Here is an 18,292-nt window from a genome sequence, read left to right on the forward strand (position 1 = left end):
ACACATTTTTATTGTGAAAAGTATAACCATCTCTATAAAATGAACTTACCTTCTAAAATTACGTTTGACTCTTCCACACCAGTATCTAAAAAAAGAACACCCAAACACATCTCACATTAACTCAGTTCCATGAGATCCCCTGAATTAACTTATATCCGCTCAGATACCCAAATCTGGCTCTTTTTAGACTAGGGCTTCTTACAGAGACACTCCCAAGTATTCATACTAGCATATCAACCTTAATTCCCAAATTATATTCAAAGAGTATATCACACAGGCTGACGTTATCCCTGTTGACATAAAACCGTAAGTAGGGAATAAATTGGATATGGACACTACCGACTACGTCCTTGGTGAAATGAAACTGTCTGTATTTCTTTTACTCCATCTCTCTTCAGCATACAGATTTTAACAAACACTAGGGGGCTGACTTGCAGGAGGAAACATCTGAAAAGAGAAAATAGCTTACCTGAGCTTTCCACCCCTTCACCTTCCGATGGTTCATATACTACAAAATACACAGAAAAAAAAGGAATCCTTTAGTACTGCGTAACTCTCACTACAATGCAAGACGATTCCAGGGCAGAGACAATGTGTAACTTATCACTGAACTCCAGGCTGTCACTGGGAAAACAGAAGCTACAGAGCCGGTGGGGCAGGGTCTGGCCTCACAGGGAACCAGCCCAGATTCAAATTCCAGGTCGGCCACTTCTTAGCCACAGGAGATGGGCAGTTTACATAGGCTTCCTCCCTGGAAAATGGGGACAATTAAGGTTCCTCCCCAATCACTTGTTTCCAGGACCTAATGCTTTGTCTGTTGCCGGCTGCACCGAATTTCCGTGTTTTACTTTCTTCATGCCTGTGGTGGAGGTTCTGAGTTACCTGAGGCTCTACCCTGCTTGTCACATGGGATCCACGTGTTCACTAGGCGGGGTCTCCACTCTGTTCAGGGAACAAGTCTCAGATCTTCCATGCGGGGCTGATACTCCTGGTGCCAGCGGCTGAGAACGAGGGCTCAGCGGGCAGGCCCTTGATTCCTCCCGCACACACCCTGCCCCTGCCCCTGGGTGCACAGGCCGGAGAGGTCTGGTTTCTCCGGGGGGGCTTCACACCCCCGGCTGGGTCACAGCCGTCCTCGTCAGCCCGATCCCCGCTTTCTCCATTTTCCAAAATTCCTCACATTTTCTCGTACACTAACAGCAAATTTTCTCGTTTTCCCAGCATGATTATCACGTTATTCTTTTTGTCCATTTAATAAAGAAAAAATTTTGAGCACCCACTATCTTTGTGATGCTATTCTCAGTGCTGGGTGGATGGAGCAAGGCACACGTTGAATGTACTGTTTTCTGTCCTTTGGCGGCATCTGTGAGCGGGAGGGGCTGTGAAGGTTGGCTCGCTCTGTCTGTCGCCCTGAACCGCCTATTTACACATGCTCAAGTCTCTACCCACTTAGAGGAAAAAGCCCTTCCTTGAGCCTGCTCCCCTGGCCTTCTCTCTCCTCCATTTCAGCCACTGGCTTAGAGTCGAGTACATCTGCTGTCTCATCTCCTCTCTCCCTCTTCTCAACCCACTCCAATCCCTCTTCCGGCCCTGACCACATCCGAAGAAGGCTCTCTAAGACCACCAACAAGCACTCTTTTTTTTTAAAATGAAAGTATAGCTGAAAAAAATATTATAGGCGTGTCAGGTGAACAAAATAGTGATTCTACATTTATGTACCTTATGAAGTGACCACCGTGAAACACCCAGTAGCCTGTGTCACCATGCTGAGTCACTGCAATACTACTGGCTATATTCTCATATTATAACTATTGGCTGTATTTTCTGTGCTGTACATTACATCCTCGTGACTTATTTTATAACTGTAAATCTGGACCTCTTACTCTCCTTCACCTTTTTCACCCTCCCCCCAGCCCTTCCCCCCGGTGTCTATGAGTCTGTTTCTGAGGAAACAAACCCCTCATTGAATCTAGTGCTCTTTCCCCCTTAACCTATCAGCTCTCTCAGCAGCTCCCTCCTGTTCAAACACTGCTGCACTTGGACGTCAATGCGACCATACTCTCCATTTGTTCCTTCGTTTCTCCTTCTCAGTCTTCTTGATCATTTCATCCTTTTCTTAACAGGCATGAAATGTCGTTGGCTTTCATCAAGGTCCAGCCACAGACCTCCTGTCGGCCCCCTCTTCACCCACAGTGACAGCGACTGACGTCTTTCCTTCCACGGTCATCTTTGTAGATATTGGAATAGAGCGGATAGCCACTGGCTCTATTATCTCATAGTCATATTATCCACATCCTCTGAACCTTATTTTTCTCACCTGAGGAGCAGCAAAAGCATCATCTATTTCATGGAGTTTAATAAAACAGCACAAGAAGTGCTAGAGCAACAAAAGGAGCTGTCAGTGCCTGAATCTGACCCGAGGCTGCTCAGGCCAGACTCGCAGAACTGCCTCTTCCACGCCGTCCCACGGGACTCGCAGAACTGCCTCCTCCACGCCGTCCCACGGGACTCGCAGAACTGCCTCTTCCACGCCGTCCCACGGGACTCGCAGAACTGCCTCTTCCACGCCGTCCCACGGGACTCGCAGAACTGCCTCTTCCACGCCGTCCCACGGGACTCGCAGAACTGCCTCTTCCACGCCGTCCCACGGGACTCGCAGAACTGCCTCTTCCACGCCGTCCCACGGGACTCGCAGAGCTGCCTCTTCCACCCCGTCCCACGGGACTCGCAGAACTGCCTCTTCCACGCCGTCCCACGGGACTCGCAGAACTGCCTCTTCCACGCCGTCCCACGGGACTCGCAGAACTGCCTCTTCCACGCCGTCCCACGGGACTCGCAGAACTGCCTCTTCCACGCCGTCCCACGGGACTCGCAGAACTGCCTCTTCCACGCCGTCCCACGGGACTCGCAGAGCTGCCTCTTCCACGCCGTCCCACGGGACTCGCAGAGCTGCCTCTTCCACGCCGTCCCACGGGAGCCTGTGAGGGGGCTTCCGCCCCTCCCTCCACGCCGGCAGAGTCCTTTCATTTTCAGAGGGGCAGTACTCTGTGGAAGCAGCTACAGTAGTTCAACTTAGACGGAAACTGCTTTCCAAGCACAGACGTATTTCAGACGAAAGACAGCAATGACTATAACGTGATGATGTAAGTTTTCCTGAATAATTTTTAACGACTTCCTAAGGCAACTTGCAAAGAGTTTAAGAAATTTAGGCATTGGAAAGCCAATGAAATAGGTAAACAATCTCCCCAAGTAACTTCTTTGAAAACTACCATTCATTGGGATGTTTTAAGTTACGGTTTTGTAGCTTGAAACATTGTTCTGTATACTATATAATCAAACTATGAGTAGATTTTTAAAATAGGTAGGTGGCTTAAATTTAAGAAGCATTTCACACCTTGTTGATCATAGTCTTGGTACGTTACATCATCTGTAGAAAAAAGAATAAAATTAAAGTTAAGTATTAATTGAGTTATTCTGTTGTAATTGCTCAGCTAAAAATACAACTTAATTTTGCCCTGGTCGGTTTTACTCAGCAGTTAGAGCATCGGCCCGTGGACCAGAGAGACCTGGGTTCGGTTCCCACTAAGGGCACGTACCTCAGTTGTAGTTTGTACCCAGCCCTGGTTGGGGTCGTGTGGGTGGCAACCACTCAGTGTGTCTCTCTCACATCAATGTTTCTCTCTCTCTCTTCCCCCCTCTTTCCCTCCCACTCTACCTGAAGATAAATGCAAAAATGTCCTCAGGTGAGAATAAATAAATAAATAAATACAACTTAATTTCAAATACAGAATTCTATTTCTTTAAATATTAATGTCTGCACAGTCAATGAAAAATGCCTGTGCCCCAAAACAACTAGAGGAAAGGGCAGGTAAATTATCTTCAAATTCCTCAAACTGACATAATGCAACATATACAAAAGTAGGGTTAGGAATTAATATCTTGTTTTCTGTGGAGTCCCTGGTACATGAGGTGAAATATGAAAAGCCTGATATCTTTTAATAATAATATTTTGTTACAAAGCAAAAAGTCTGATATTAGGTGTTAAAATTACTTCTTGGTCTCCTTTAAAAGAAAAATCACCATGTTAACACAGCATTGCAACTGTAAAACCCTAATAATGTTTAAAATCTAATGAAAATATTAATCTAATACCTGCATCATGGTACATTCTTTCATCATCATCTATTACTGGTTCAGTGGAATCTAAAGAGAAAAAACACACCTTTTTGTCAAACATGGAAAAAACCAAACACATTACGAGACATCATTCTAAAACTGTCTATAAGTTAAATTCTAATTTTTACAACTGTGTAAGATAGATATTATCATTTAATAAAATGTAAGATAAATAACGTGTAATATGCTCTCTAAGCTGAAACACAGGAAGGAGCGTACTGGGATTCACACCCAGGACTCCACTCCCTCTTCCTGCCGCGTTAACTTCCCAGTGTTCTCGCTGGTGTGTCTACAAAGGCCAGCATCCAACAATGGTTTGAAAAACACAGCTCCTTTTTTCATTTCCCCATATACTATTAAACTATATTCAGAAATTTCTACAACTACCTGAGCAACAAAAAAAGATTATGAGTATTAAGAAGAATACTGTGGAATCAGAGTGAGTCATTAACTCGGGGTTCAAACGGCCTTGGCCATGCCTCCAACAGAAACACTTATCACAGACCTGGGTTTTCCTGCTCATACATCATCTCTTCCACATCCTGATCAGAGGCCTGTGAAGCTACAAATTAGAAAATAATTAGGAAATTACTACCATGTCTCAAGTAAGAAGGATTACACTTGGTATTCAAAACAGGAAGAGCACAATTTCTAGTAATGATAGAAATGCAGAATCAAATCATAACGATGCTCAAACTCACATTTACTCACGAACAAACAGGCTCAACCTGTGCTAAATGCCCAGTACAAAGATGAGTAAGACAGTCACCACCAGAAAATAGTGGAGCTATAGTCTTATTTAGCTGATGAAAATCCAACTATATTCAGAAAAACAAAATAGGACAGACTGACACAATGACAGAGAGACAGCCGGAGGCAGCAGTGCAGGGAGCCCTCTCCCATCGCTCAGCGAGCACCTGCCACGGAGCCTGAGCGAGGACACACACATGGCCCAGCCCCCACTTGGACGCAGTACCCGAGTACTCCCACATTGCAATAAATCTTAGTGTTTACAGACACATACTGTGGCAATGACATGGGCCCTAAGTGCCGGCCGTCTGTCACGTGGTTCTACTCCAACACTGAAAGGAAACCAGCCAACACCACAGGCTTGTTACTGAGAGACGAGGCGTGGCCACACTGACTGGGGACACATAGCATATAACAATATATAATTTTGACCTTTCACTGACCTTGTTCTTTAAGACTACAAAATATGCAATTCTACTGTCTCTTTTGACCTAGTATCCCACTACTGGGAACTTACTCTCAAGAAGCAGACTTCAAAAACACAAAAACTACATTTACAAAGACATAGATATGTATGTATATATACATAGTTATGATATAATATGTAAAGTAACAATCAATAAGTATGCATTACATATTGATACCGTAAATATAAATTATTAATAAATAAACATAGACAATGTTTTCTCTCTCAATGCTCTTTTATAGGAGAAGATTCATTCTAATTAAAAAAGAATATTAAATTAAAATCTCACCTGTCTCTTCTACATGGTAACTATCTTCAGTTTCTAGAAAGAAATAACATTAAAATAATATTACTACTTTCATACAGTGGCATGCATATATACTGCATATGTATATTCTAAATCTATTCTCTTTTTTTTTATATGTTTTCATTGATTTTTTTAAAGAGAGAGGAAGGCAGAGATAGAAACACTGATGTGAGAGAGAAACATCGATCGCTGCCTCCTGCACACCCCCTACTGGGGATCGAAACAGGAACTGGGCACGTGTCCTGACCGAGAATTGAGCTGGGACCTCTCAATCCATGGGATGAAGCTCAATCCACAGGCTGGGCCTAAATCTATTCTTATTGAGTTTACCTTGAAATAAATAACTATTAAAATAAAATATGAATATATCAATTAAATGTATGCCAAACACCATCTTCCACTAGAACTAGACTAAGAAAAGACTCACACATTCTCTTCTGTAATGCATACCATAACCCCACACGTTGGCAAGCACCAAACTTGGGTTAAACAGAGAGATTATTTAGCCCTGGCCAGTGTTCTCAGTGGTTCGAGTGTCAGCCCACGGACCAAAGAGTTGCGGGTTTGATTCCCAGGCAAGGGCATGTGCCTGGGTTGCAGGTTAAATCCCTGGCCCTGGTCAAGGTCATGCAGGAGGCAACCCATCAATGTGACATCAACACACACCCCCCCCACTCTATCTGGGGTATAGGAGAAAGGATGATTTAGATAGAGTAACACAGTGACAGAGGCTGGACCCAGAAAAGGGCTTATTTCTAATCTACTTCAGATTCCATTCTAGCGTTCTATTTTCTAGAAGAAACGTGCCCTGTCTACAGGGGATACAAAGGAAGAACAGAGAAGACTTAAGTTTGGGGAGCCGAAAGGTTAGTGCGGATAACTGAACCCAGGGCCCTCCTGCTCGTGTGACCCAGGTTAATTCAATAGCTCCGTGAAGTGTAAATAGTGTTAATTTCTGAAGGCTTTTTATATGCAACTTTTAAGTTCAAATGGAATCTATATCCCAATTAAAGATTAGGTGAGAAGATAAGGTTTCTTTCATTTATGAACTTTTTACAAGTGTTTCTTCCGACCCCCAATCTGTAACTACCAACTTTAAAAATATCAAATTCCTTATGTTTTGGATTATTGTATAAGCAGCATCTACGATCCACAAACTCTGAGCAACTGTTCATCTTCCTGAGCCATCATGGCCAATGACGGGAGGGAGCAAGAGGTACCAGGGAAACGTGGACATTGTTTTACCACCACCCCTACTCAGAAATTAGAAACATTTCCCCATAGAAATCACGACGTACATGATACCTAAAGGTCTGAAGTCCCAAGGCTACCCTGTAAACACATATTTTCAATGCACAAGGCAGCTGAAATGACATATGTGTTCAAGAGCACTCTGAGTTTACATTGTTCAGAGATAATTATGAATTACATACAATTCAGTAGGTTGGTATGGAAATCAAACCATCACTTATAACACTACTTCTGTGAAAAAAGTGCATTTCCTGCTCCCAGGAAGAGGCACAATTACAAGATTTTGGAAATGCATTCATTCATAAATTAGGAACTGCTTGCTTCTAACAGAGTCTCCCAATATAGTAAATATTATGAGAATGAAATGTACTTCACTTTTTATTGCTTTTATGCTTTAAAAAGTCCTTGTGATCCTTTACCAACTGCACTGTGCAGAAGCTACTGCTGAGCTCAGCCTTCAGCCGGGACAGACACTCCGACCTTCACCTGCTCACACACAGCGGAGCAGGACTCAAGTCGAGGCACACTCTGCTCAAGACCGCTGCCCTGGACCATCACCTGGGGGGCTTTTACAGTTACCCATGTTGGGGGCCCCACTCCCCAAGCATTTCAAGTCACTTTGTCTAGGGTGGGTCACAGGTATGCTTTTAAAAGCTCTCTAGGGGATCTTTGCTGTGCCCTGGATTGTAAACTATGAGAGCTGTTGGTCCATTTTCATGGACTTGTTCATAATAAGCTCCCTCTCTGGATCCTGACCCTATGGCTCCAGATCTTCCCACCTTTGCGTGCACTGCGGGTTGACCCGATGCCTGTTTCTCATAGTTCTGTCGACCTCTCTGAACCTGGTGTAGGCTCAGCTAAGCCCTGAACCCTGCCAGGCACCTCCGTCCAGGTCTCTGTGGCTCGTGGTGCTGCATGCTGCACAGGTCCCAGGGCAACTCCGCCACAGACCGCCGATGACCACGGGGGGAGACACGGTTATCTGTGGGGTGGCGCTATCAGCCTCCCCCAGCTTCAGCACAGGCTGGTTTTTTGTTGTTGTTGTTTTTATGACTCCTTAGAAATGAAACATCCATCTCAAATGAAGAATGTTTCATTAGCATTCATTTTAAACATACAATTATATTATTTACATATTTTCTTTTTTGTTGTTGTTAATCCTCATCCGAGGGTATTTTTCTATTGAGTTTTAAATAGAGTGGAAGAGAGGGAGAGAGGGAGGGAGGGAGGGAGGGGGAGAGAGAGAGAGAGAGAGAGAGAGAGAGAGAGAGAGAGAGAGAGAGAAGCGTCGATGTGAGAGAAAGACACATGGATTGGTTGCTTCCTGCATGACCCCAACTGGGGCTGGGAATCAAACCTGCAACCCAGGTACATGCCCTTGACTGGGAATTGAACCCGTGACTCTTCAGTCCATGGGCCAATACTAACCATTGAGCAAAACTGGCCAGGGCTCGTTTATATATTTTATATAAAATGACAAAAATCAATCAGAGTATAAAGCTTGTGGCTTCCCCTGGCCAGGAGCTCAGCTGGTTAGAGCATCGACCTGATACGCCAAGGCTGCGGGTTTGATCCCTGGTCAGGGCACATACAAGGAGTAACCTATGAATGCACAAATATGTGGTAAGTGGAACAACAATAATAAACCTGTAGAAACAATTTAAAAGTAAGTGGAAGAACAAGTCAATGTTTCTCTCTTGCATGTGTGCTCCCTGCTTCTTTCTCTAAAACCAATAAATAAAATTTTTAATAAAAGTGTGGCTTAAAATCTTTTAAGAACTCATTGTCTTAAAGGACTACTTTCACAAAAGAGGTAGATATCATAAGAAGAAAGCATTTATACTTATTTAACAGGTTTCCAATAACCACAGTCGCCTCATATTAAAGCAAAGCAGAGCACAACATATATGAAGAGTTTTTATCACACACAAATTACTTTTCTATGTCAACAGTCAATAACTATAACTTACCTATAATAAACGATCCACGGTAAACCACTCAACTAATATTTAAGTAACCAGACGCACCCCTAATGTTCACTGCAGCATTAGTCACGGTGGCCAAGACAAGGAAACAACCCAAGGGCCTTCGATACATGACTGGATAAAGAAGATGTGGTACATATGCACAGTGGAATACCACTCAACCGTAAGATAAAATATTGCCATCTGCGACAATACGGATAAATCTTGAGAATGTCAAGTTAGGCAAAATACGTCAAACAGAAAAAGTCAAGAACCCTATGATTTCACTCATATGTGGGATATAAAAATGAAAAGAAGTAAACAAGAAAAACAAACAAAAAACTCACAGATGCAGACAACAGTGTGGTGGTTACCACAGGGATGGGAGGCGGGGGGTAGTGAAGGGGGAAGAGGGTCAAATATATGGTGATGAAGAAGATTTGACTTTGGATGGTGGGCACACAATGCAATATACAGATGAGGTATCATAGTATTGTACACTTGAAACCTACAACTTTTTATTAACCAATGTCATCCCAATAAATTTAATTTAAAAATTTTCAAAAACTAAAATACTAAAACAGAAGAAATGTCAACAAACTATGGTCTGTAGCCCAGATCAATGCTGCCTCTTGATTTTGTCAACTTTTACTTAAACACAGTCATAGCCCTGGCTGGTTTGCTCAGTGGTTAGAGCATCGGCCTGCAGACCAAAGAGTCTCAGGTTCGATTCCAGTCAAGGGCACGTACCTGGGTTGTGGTTTGGTCCCTGGCCCTGGTCAGGGTTGTGTGGGAGGCAAGCAATTGATGTGTCTCTCTCACATCAATATTTCTCTCTTTCTTTCTTTCCCTCCCTCACTCCCTCCCACTCTGTCTGAAATTAATGGGAAAATATCCTCAGGTAAGGATTTAAAAAATAAAATAAAAATATACAACTCAGCCACATATCCCCACTTAGGGATGGTCAAGGACTGCTTCTGAGCTACCGCGGCAATGCTGGACAGTGCCAACCACAGGGTCTGCACAGACCCCGACGTCGACCCCTGGCCGTTACAGAAAGTGTGACTCATACAAAGATAAGCATTGTGTTCTACCCGCTGTAGCTACGGAGTTTATGTCAGAACAAGAGCCTGTGACTGGTTATCAGGTAAAATAGTTCATCTTTTGTTTGAATTGTTCATAATCCATGGCCCTCTAGAAAGGAGAGCACAATAAAGCAATGTGCTGAAGTATTTCACCCACTTTCCATAAGAAATGGATATATTCTGAGTGTCCCTAAAAGTGATTTGAATCAAAATTGGGTTGTTTATTTATTTAAGGGGGGGAAAATCTTTTTTTTTCCATTTTTAAAAAATTTTTTGTTGATACCATTACAGTTGTTCCCACCCCCCCCCCCCATTTACCCACCTCCACCCAGCCCTGCCCCCTTCCCTCTGGTCATGACCACACTATTGTCTGTGTCTATGGGGATAAAAGTCATTTTAACTGAAGTTTTTAGCTTCTCCTTAAGAAAAAACAAAAACAAAACAACTCTAGGTAAAAATTAAATATTGATTTTAAAGGTATTTAAGAAACACTTAAAAAATTATAATTACAAATTGCTGGCTTTCTTTTATTCTAAAAGCAAGAACGAGTTCTACCTTCCTGAAATGTGCCAGTTTCCAGGGGCTCGATTCTGTCCTCTGCGTCACTTCCTACGAGGAAATCGTCCTCGTCCGGTTGCTGTTCTGCTGGCCCGTCCTCCTCTGGCTGCAGGTCTTCTCCTGAGAAAGGACAGTGAGCAGAGACAGGTGTACAGCAGGGCCCACGGCACACAGGCCCCTCGGAAGGACACGCACGGGCTCCTGCGGGGAGGCACTCGCCGCCCTGGGGCCCCCGCACAGGCTGGTGCCCACTCTAAAGCTCTGCTCCACGCTGGCCAAGTGCTGTCCACCTGATGGGGATGGGCCATCTCGCAGCAGCACGTGACCTCACCAAGGTCAGGAACCTCATGTAGTTTGTTCACTATACATGCCTAGCACCTATGGCCATGCGTAGCCAACGGAAGCGCTCAATAAATCTTTAATAAGAAAATAAATGAATTCATAAATATTAATATATTTGCCTCCTCCATTAGAGCAGAGAAAAGGTCACCCTGTGACCTTTCACTGAGAATTGACATAAAATCCTGTGTAACAATCTTAAATGACTCTATACCACCATTCTAAAATGAAGGCTAGGTCATCAGTATTGGGTCATGTGGATTATTCTCTGCATCTACAGGTTCTTATTGTTTAGTCTTTAAGTTTTGCAAAGATGCCCATTGTTTCTTCTGAAACTTTTATGATACACTGAACTATTCTTTTGTGTAGATGTGGACATGCTACCTTATTCCACTGCAGGGTGGTACAGCTTGCGGTGGTGGTGTGAAACCTCCTCCCCGTAGTAACTCGACATGGCTTCAAGCAGAGTATGTCCTGTGCGTACACAAACCAAAGAACCCAAGGGAACTGGTCTCGGCTGTGCAGTGCGCCTGGTGGTTCAAGTGTGGGGGCTGGAATGTATGGCTCCAGACTGAGGGTCCTCCCCACCAGCGCGGTGACCCTGAGCAAGTTACTTAACTACGCTGTGCCTAACATTTCTCTTCCATAAAAAGGAAATAATCATAGTATCTACTTGCAGCGTGGCGGTGAGGGTTAAAGGACTTAGCAAAATGCCTGGCCCATCAGTATTTAGATATCGTTGTTATCATCGTTGTTATCATTGTTGCTATACCTTTCAACATCATTCTCATCACAGTAATGACAGTATTACTATTTCTACTGCCACTGAACTGCACCCCAAGACTGCCAGGTTCCCTCTGTCACCTTGTTTTCACTGAGGCACAGGACGCTCTCAGGAGCCCATGAATCGTGCAGCCCGTTTATGTTGAGCCTACTCACGATTCCTGCCTCCGCATCCTATCCTGCACCGTTGTTTCTCCTCACTTCTGACGTTTTGCTACTCAGCAAACCAATTACCAGTGCTCATTCTTCTCCCTAATTCTACTACTCTTTTTCGTCTTACCATGTTCCTTCCTCCTCGCTCACTCATGCAGCGAGCGGGGTCCTTGCGCGAGCAGGACTTCTCTCCCTCGGCCAGCCCCGTGCACTGGAAGGTCCTGCTCTGGGCAGGAGCACGAACCACGCACCGCACGCTCTGTGCGCCTCCTGCCGGTGACACCCGGCGGGAAAAGAACAGCTTCCCCCGGGCTTACTGGGCTCAAGGCGTTGCCGGGCCTCTGCGGCCATCAGACCACCTGTGAGGCAGGGACTGTGACCCGGCTCTGAAGGACGAGGAACCTGAGGGAGGACTAAAGCCATACAGCTAACACGTGGCAGTGGAACCCCAGTAATAAAGCAGTGACGGGGAAGGGCGTCCCCTTTAGAGGTGGTCAGGGAGGCCATGTTTGGTCTGATAAGATGGAAAGACTGGATCTCTCTCTCTCTCTCTCTCACACACACACACACACACACACACACACACACACGCACCAGAAGAAGATATAACAAGTGCAAAGGCCCCACGGCAGGGATAGGTTTGCAATCACCAGGGAAAGAACAAAGGCCAGCTGGCTAGAGAAAGTGACGGGGGAGAGACGGGGCGGGATAAGGCACAGGCCACATCAAACACGGGGAGCAGAGGAGCAGGAATGGAAACAGGGACCCAACCGGACGCCACTGCAGCGGTCATGCAAGGGGGAGCGGGGACGGCTGCCACGCGCAGCGCCCGACACGCTGCAGGCAAAGCCGAGGGCCCTGGTCACGGACCCCCGAGGGCAGGAATGGAGACAGAAATCAGGGAAAACTCCCAGGCTTTTGGCTTAAGCAACTCACTGGATAAGGAGACCATTAACCGAAACATAAAAACCGAAGGAAGAGACAACACGTTAGCGGAGAGTGGGGAAGAGCTGTGAGGTGGAGAGGACGCAGGAATTCAGTTTTAGGTACATTTTAAATCTAAGACGCTCATAAAATATGCAAGTGGCGGTGAACATGCAGCTGGATGAACCAGGAGCTCAGACGAGAGCACAGGGCCACAGACACATGTTCAGAAGCGACCCAAGTAACACCGAAAGTCATGGCCTATTTCCGAAAGAGAAAGTCTTCATAAAGACGCAAACAGATCCCAGACAAAGGCTTGTGGCAAGAAGCACAGGTGCCAGACACAACGTCTCCCTTCTGTCTGAATTCCCACACCCACCCACCTCTCCGCTTCCTCTCTCCCACCTTTGTTATTATGACTAAGCGCCTGGATTCACTGGGTCCCCAACACAACACCCTCTGATCCCTGGGCAAGTCCCTCCAGCCTATCCTCCGTGCTGCAGACAGAGTGCATGACTCTCAACACCCTCCAGCGGTTTCAATTACTTGGAATCAAGTAAAAATATCCTTTCCCTTGTCAATTTCCACCCAAGACCCCCACCCCCAACTTCGGGCCATGCCGAACAACTTTCAGATCCTCTTTGGCCTGGGACAGTCTTCACCATGCCCTTTGCGCTAGCGGCCTGCTGACGTGTGCCTGGGAAGCGCTGCACCACCTCCAGGCCCCACGTCGAAAGGTCATTTCCTCATTATACCAAACTCGCTCACATCGTGGGGCATCTGCCCTGTGCTCAAGTTTCAAAAAGGACGAGGAAGGGAACGCTTGCGCTTCCTCGCACGGGCAGGACCGCGTCCCCCACTGGGATGTCACCAGCAATGCAAGGACACAGGCTCCTGGGCCTCCGCAGCCAAAGGCAAGGGCCGGCTCCCAACCACAGACGGAGCCGATGGGATGCGGCGCCTTCACCCACATCTGAGGCTGGGAAAGGCCGGGCCGTGGGCCTGCGGGAGCACAGCTGAACCCAGGGCAGGTCTGTCTGTTTTCAAGGCACACTTTTTCCTTTAGGACTACCTTTAGCTCACACCAAACTGTCGGGAGTACCAGGACAGCACTGCCCTGCCTCCTTCAGGATCCCTTCGTGAGCTACATTTCGGGGTGGTACCCTCCGCCTGTATCAAGGGAGCAGTCTCATAAAGTCCTAAAACACTGGTTTCTGGAGTATCATTTCACATTCCCTGTACAGAGGTTGACATACAAATTTTTTAGATGTAAGCGTTGGGAAAATGTTTTCTCTAAGTAGATCGTGTTTATTTCCTCTCTGGTAATAGGACTGACATAATTGAACGTTGCCCGTCTGCCCTGTGACCTCCCCGGCCAAGCAGGCAGTGAAATTCCAGGGCCAGCGGCAGGCCCTGCAGCCCAGGACAGCTCGCTGGCTGTGTCCTATTTCCGCCCTCCTGTCCTTGCCACCCCTCCTTGGGGTACCACTGGTCTCCTTTCGTTTATTCTCATGTATTCCTACTATTTCTTACTAGGTGTATGCAATAAGTTCCTTTTTTTTTTTTTTAATCCTCACCCAAAGATATTTTTCCATTTACCTTCTGATGGGGTGGTGGGGGCGGGGGAAGAACATCGATGTGAGAGAGACATATCGACTGGTTGCCTCCCACACGACCCCAACCAGGGCTGGGGACCAAACTTCAACCAAGGCATGCGCCCTTGATTGGCATCAAACCCATGACTCTTTGGTCCAAGGGCCAATGCTCTGGCTGCTGACCCAAACCAGCCAGGGCAAAAATATGTATTTGCGTTTTTTTTTAATTTATTTCTTAGAGAGAGAGGAAGGAAGAGGGAGACAGAAACATCGATGTGAGAGAGAAACATGGATTGGGTGCCTTGCAATAAATTCCTTAACGGTAGGGTGGAGAAAATCAAGTTCAGTGCTATTTCAAAAATATCTGCCTTTCAATAACTTTAAAAAAAAAACCACTCAATTATTATTTAAATTTTAAAATAGTGTCCAAGTCATTTAATCATGTAATTATTTTAGTAATGCATGAAACAAACAAAAAAAAAACAGATTCTAATTCATACCATGTTCTGTGTATACTGTTTCGTGAAGAGAGGAATGCATTTCTTCTTGTATTTCATCTTCAATATGCTGAGGTCCTAAAATAATTACAAAACATAACTAAGTAGGAAAGACCTAGACATCAATGTAGAACCTGAAATACGGCATCCAGGTATGTACACACGTTCACATGACTGTATCTGGCTAAGCAACTCTGCATCCTTCCCAACAGTTCACTACTTTTTTTTTCTATGTTGGCAAATGTGGCGGGTATTTAAAATTGATTTTATTTTGACACAGCAGATATAAATTTTAAGACTTCATAAGATTTCAAAACAAGAAAACTAATTTGGGTTCAGATTTTTTTTTAAAAGACTACCACACTCAGAGCAAAATTATTTCAATTTCTAAATAACAAAATTCACACTAATAATGGAATAAAGACAATGGGGAAGGCAAAAAGAAAGGAATGGGAAAAAACGCTCAGAATGTCTTCCCTGACAGTCGGGAAGGGCCCTCAACAGTTATGAGGACTGCGAGGTCAGGGTTGGCTGACCACTCCCAGAAGGTGCCATCAATCATGACTAGCAGACCTTACATTATAAGCAATAGTTCTTTCAGCTTTGGAGAACCCCATCTGACGGTCGGACTCGTAGACCGAAGCAGGTGTCAATTATAAACAGAACCACATTAGCAATGACATTCTGACACCACTGTGGCGCTTATCGGATTATCGGGTTTATTGCGACACCACACAACAAACCAGGTGCTATAATTACACTGACACGATTATAAGTTTCTAACAAACATCACCTATGTTCCGTAAATAGAAGTAGCGCTAGACATGGTATCACGAATGCTGTCCTATGAAATAATGCAGTGACTTCAGTTATATTCACGAGCTCATCTTCAATGACAAGGACAGACTAAGATCACTGGAATGTCACATAGGAAAATGTTTCAGAATCTATTTTGCTAATCACACCACAAAACCATTTCTAAAGCCTGCCAACCTCTCTTCTTCCCTCATCTCTCACGATGCCTGACAGCTTCCTAGCTCAGCTCCCAGCTCCGCAGCCTTCCAGAGAACAGAAAGCGAGCAGAGGGAGGGTGGCCGGGGGCTCCTCCGCTGAACCTTTCAATGGCTTCCTTTGCCTGAGGCGATGGCTCCAGAACAGAATCTGAGCCCCCGGGTTCGCCTCACAGCCTGGGGACCCAGCCACAGCACCAGCACCGGGTGAACTTGGCAGCGCGGTGCCCTTTCGTCCACCCACTGATTCTGCCGGGCTCCTCCTTCGCCCTGGGGAGGCCAGGAGGAGCAGAAGCCAGACAGAGACTGAGTTCAAGACTGACGGGAAAGCAAGGTGAAAAAGCAACCACAGACTCTTCTTTCAAAGTCTGGCTAGTACAACAGAGGGGGTCTGGAGAGCAGAGAAAAAGGGCTGTAGGAATCCAGAGAGGGCTTATTTTATTGTACTTTAATGAGAGGCGTGTACCTATGTTTATGGAATAGGTGAGAGACAGAGAAGAGAGAGGCTAAGTCAGACAAGAGAAAGGGTGAGAAGGCAACATTTAAATGAAACCAAATACTGCCAAGAAGAGGTGGTGATAAACTCAGATTTAGGAGAACAAGTTATCAGTAATATGCAAAGAGTAATATTAAGAAATTAAAGAGTGAAAGCAAACGGCACATTTCAGAGTATTAGCTCTGAAAAACTTTTTAAATTATAAATTTATTTAGCACAAAGTAAAATCTAGGATGCTAAATCCAAAACACATATTTAAATTATGTCTTTTTAAAAAATCACTCTTGCCATGGTATGCTTATAGCAATTCCACAGGAATGAGAGGGAGACAGTACATTCTCCTACAGTTATGATTTGGACAAATATAAAAATAAAATCAACAAACTGATCTTAAAAGGAAGGAAATATTATTCATCAAAGTGATAAAATCGGGACTTAAATTGCTAGTAAATATATGGTGTCATACCCAACACTTCCACTAGGTGGCAAATGAAACCAAATATTTGAGGACTGAGTAAATGAAAAATGTGCAGAAATTAAATACTATTTTGTAATAAATATCTCAGCATAAATAGAAAATAATAGTAATGGATTCAAATTTCATTTGCCACCTTATTAAGAGATTTTATGAGCTTTCATCCATGGGTGACCAAGAAGATACCTGAACTGATCTAGGAATCATGAATATGTAAAACAGGCTTCACAGACACATGAAGGTGGGCAGCCCTCTGACGCAGAAAAGATATTCTCATATTAAGATTGAGAACTCAGCAGACCTACTCGACTGTCTGTGTCTAACTTACTTTCCAGGTGGTAAGGCACAGTAGTCCTGGAATTAGAATCGAGAAACATGGCGTTAGTTCCTGATGGCTGTGTGACGCCATGAGCACCTGTCTGTGCCTTCGATTCTGGATCTCAGAAATTAAAACCATCCTGTGTAAATTTTTACTAGGAAACAAAATTAACTTTACTATAAAGTTTAGGAGAAGAAAAACGATTTCGCAATTCTGTAACCATTGTGAAACAAATTGTGGGTGAAACGTGATTGTGGATACTGGGAACTGGGACGAACAGATACACAGCAGGCTAAGGGGCACTGGGTCGGAATGCCAGGAAAGCTTACCTGTCCCCTCAGGAACCTGCTCCTCCTGCCCACGGAATGTCTCAGCCTCTTCGGGTCGGACTGTTGGTTTTGAAGCAGATCTTTCTTTAAGACCTGCATTTTTATTCACAAAGTTAACTCACGTTGTGTTTTTGTTTTTTCTCTCTCTTTTTTTTTTTTTTAACATGTTAAACCAGGACGAATAATATTTTCAAACACTTCATCAACAGTGCAAGCAATTCAATGTTTACAAGACTTTATACATGAAAACACTCATAGGCTTAAAAACCGAAGTATGAAAATAGTTGGCTCTTTAACTTCACATGGGCCTTTAACACCTCCTTACCTCAGATAATCTTTCACTTAAAAGAAAAACCCACTGTTGAAATGTTCATGAACCTCTAAAATATAATGTCACGTCTGAACTTGCCAAAAGCAGTTCAGTGGGAGTTCAAGCTCCCCAAGTTCCATAACTGACTAATGAATTTCTAAGTCCTGGACTCTGGATTCAGCAAAAAGACAGTGAAGATATACTTGGATTTTCTACTGCTGTTTGTGAGCACACTGATTTTGACTTATATGTAAATTATTTATTCTTCGTGAAAACTGTAGTTCAAAGTGAGAAGAAATCATATATGTAACTATTCACAATCTTGTGTATGGTTACACAAGCAATCATATTATTCCATAAGAGCTAAAAGATACAGATTTTAAAAAGTTTTTTTTTTACTGTCTTAAAAAATATATAACAGGGTAAATTAACATGAAAGTTGATTTTAAAGTCAACACCAGTCTAAAATGTGTTCTACTGAATTAGTTCTTTGGTATGTTATAGG

The 18,292-nt window shown here is 44.3% G+C and overlaps 1 protein-coding gene across 1 annotated transcript in view; it reads right to left on the minus strand.

Moving 5' to 3' along the window:
- Positions 1-18,292, minus strand: part of ASPH (aspartate beta-hydroxylase) — a 190,949-nt gene that overhangs the window by 113,306 nt on the left and 59,351 nt on the right. Inside the window, exons 4-12 of the mRNA XM_036263701.1 lie at positions 17,478-17,570; positions 14,852-14,926; positions 10,555-10,677; positions 5,682-5,714; positions 4,682-4,738; positions 4,153-4,203; positions 3,395-3,427; positions 470-508; positions 50-85 (exon numbers count right to left, since the gene is read on the minus strand). Of these exons, the coding sequence (XP_036119594.1) occupies positions 50-85; positions 470-508; positions 3,395-3,427; positions 4,153-4,203; positions 4,682-4,738; positions 5,682-5,714; positions 10,555-10,677; positions 14,852-14,926; positions 17,478-17,570 (540 nt within the window). The remainder of the gene's footprint in view (positions 1-49; positions 86-469; positions 509-3,394; positions 3,428-4,152; positions 4,204-4,681; positions 4,739-5,681; positions 5,715-10,554; positions 10,678-14,851; positions 14,927-17,477; positions 17,571-18,292) is intronic.

The sequence above is a fragment of the Molossus molossus genome, unplaced genomic scaffold (genome assembly GCF_014108415.1).
Source record: "Molossus molossus isolate mMolMol1 unplaced genomic scaffold, mMolMol1.p scaffold_m16_p_16, whole genome shotgun sequence".
In the NCBI taxonomy this organism is placed as follows: domain Eukaryota; kingdom Metazoa; phylum Chordata; class Mammalia; order Chiroptera; family Molossidae; genus Molossus; species Molossus molossus.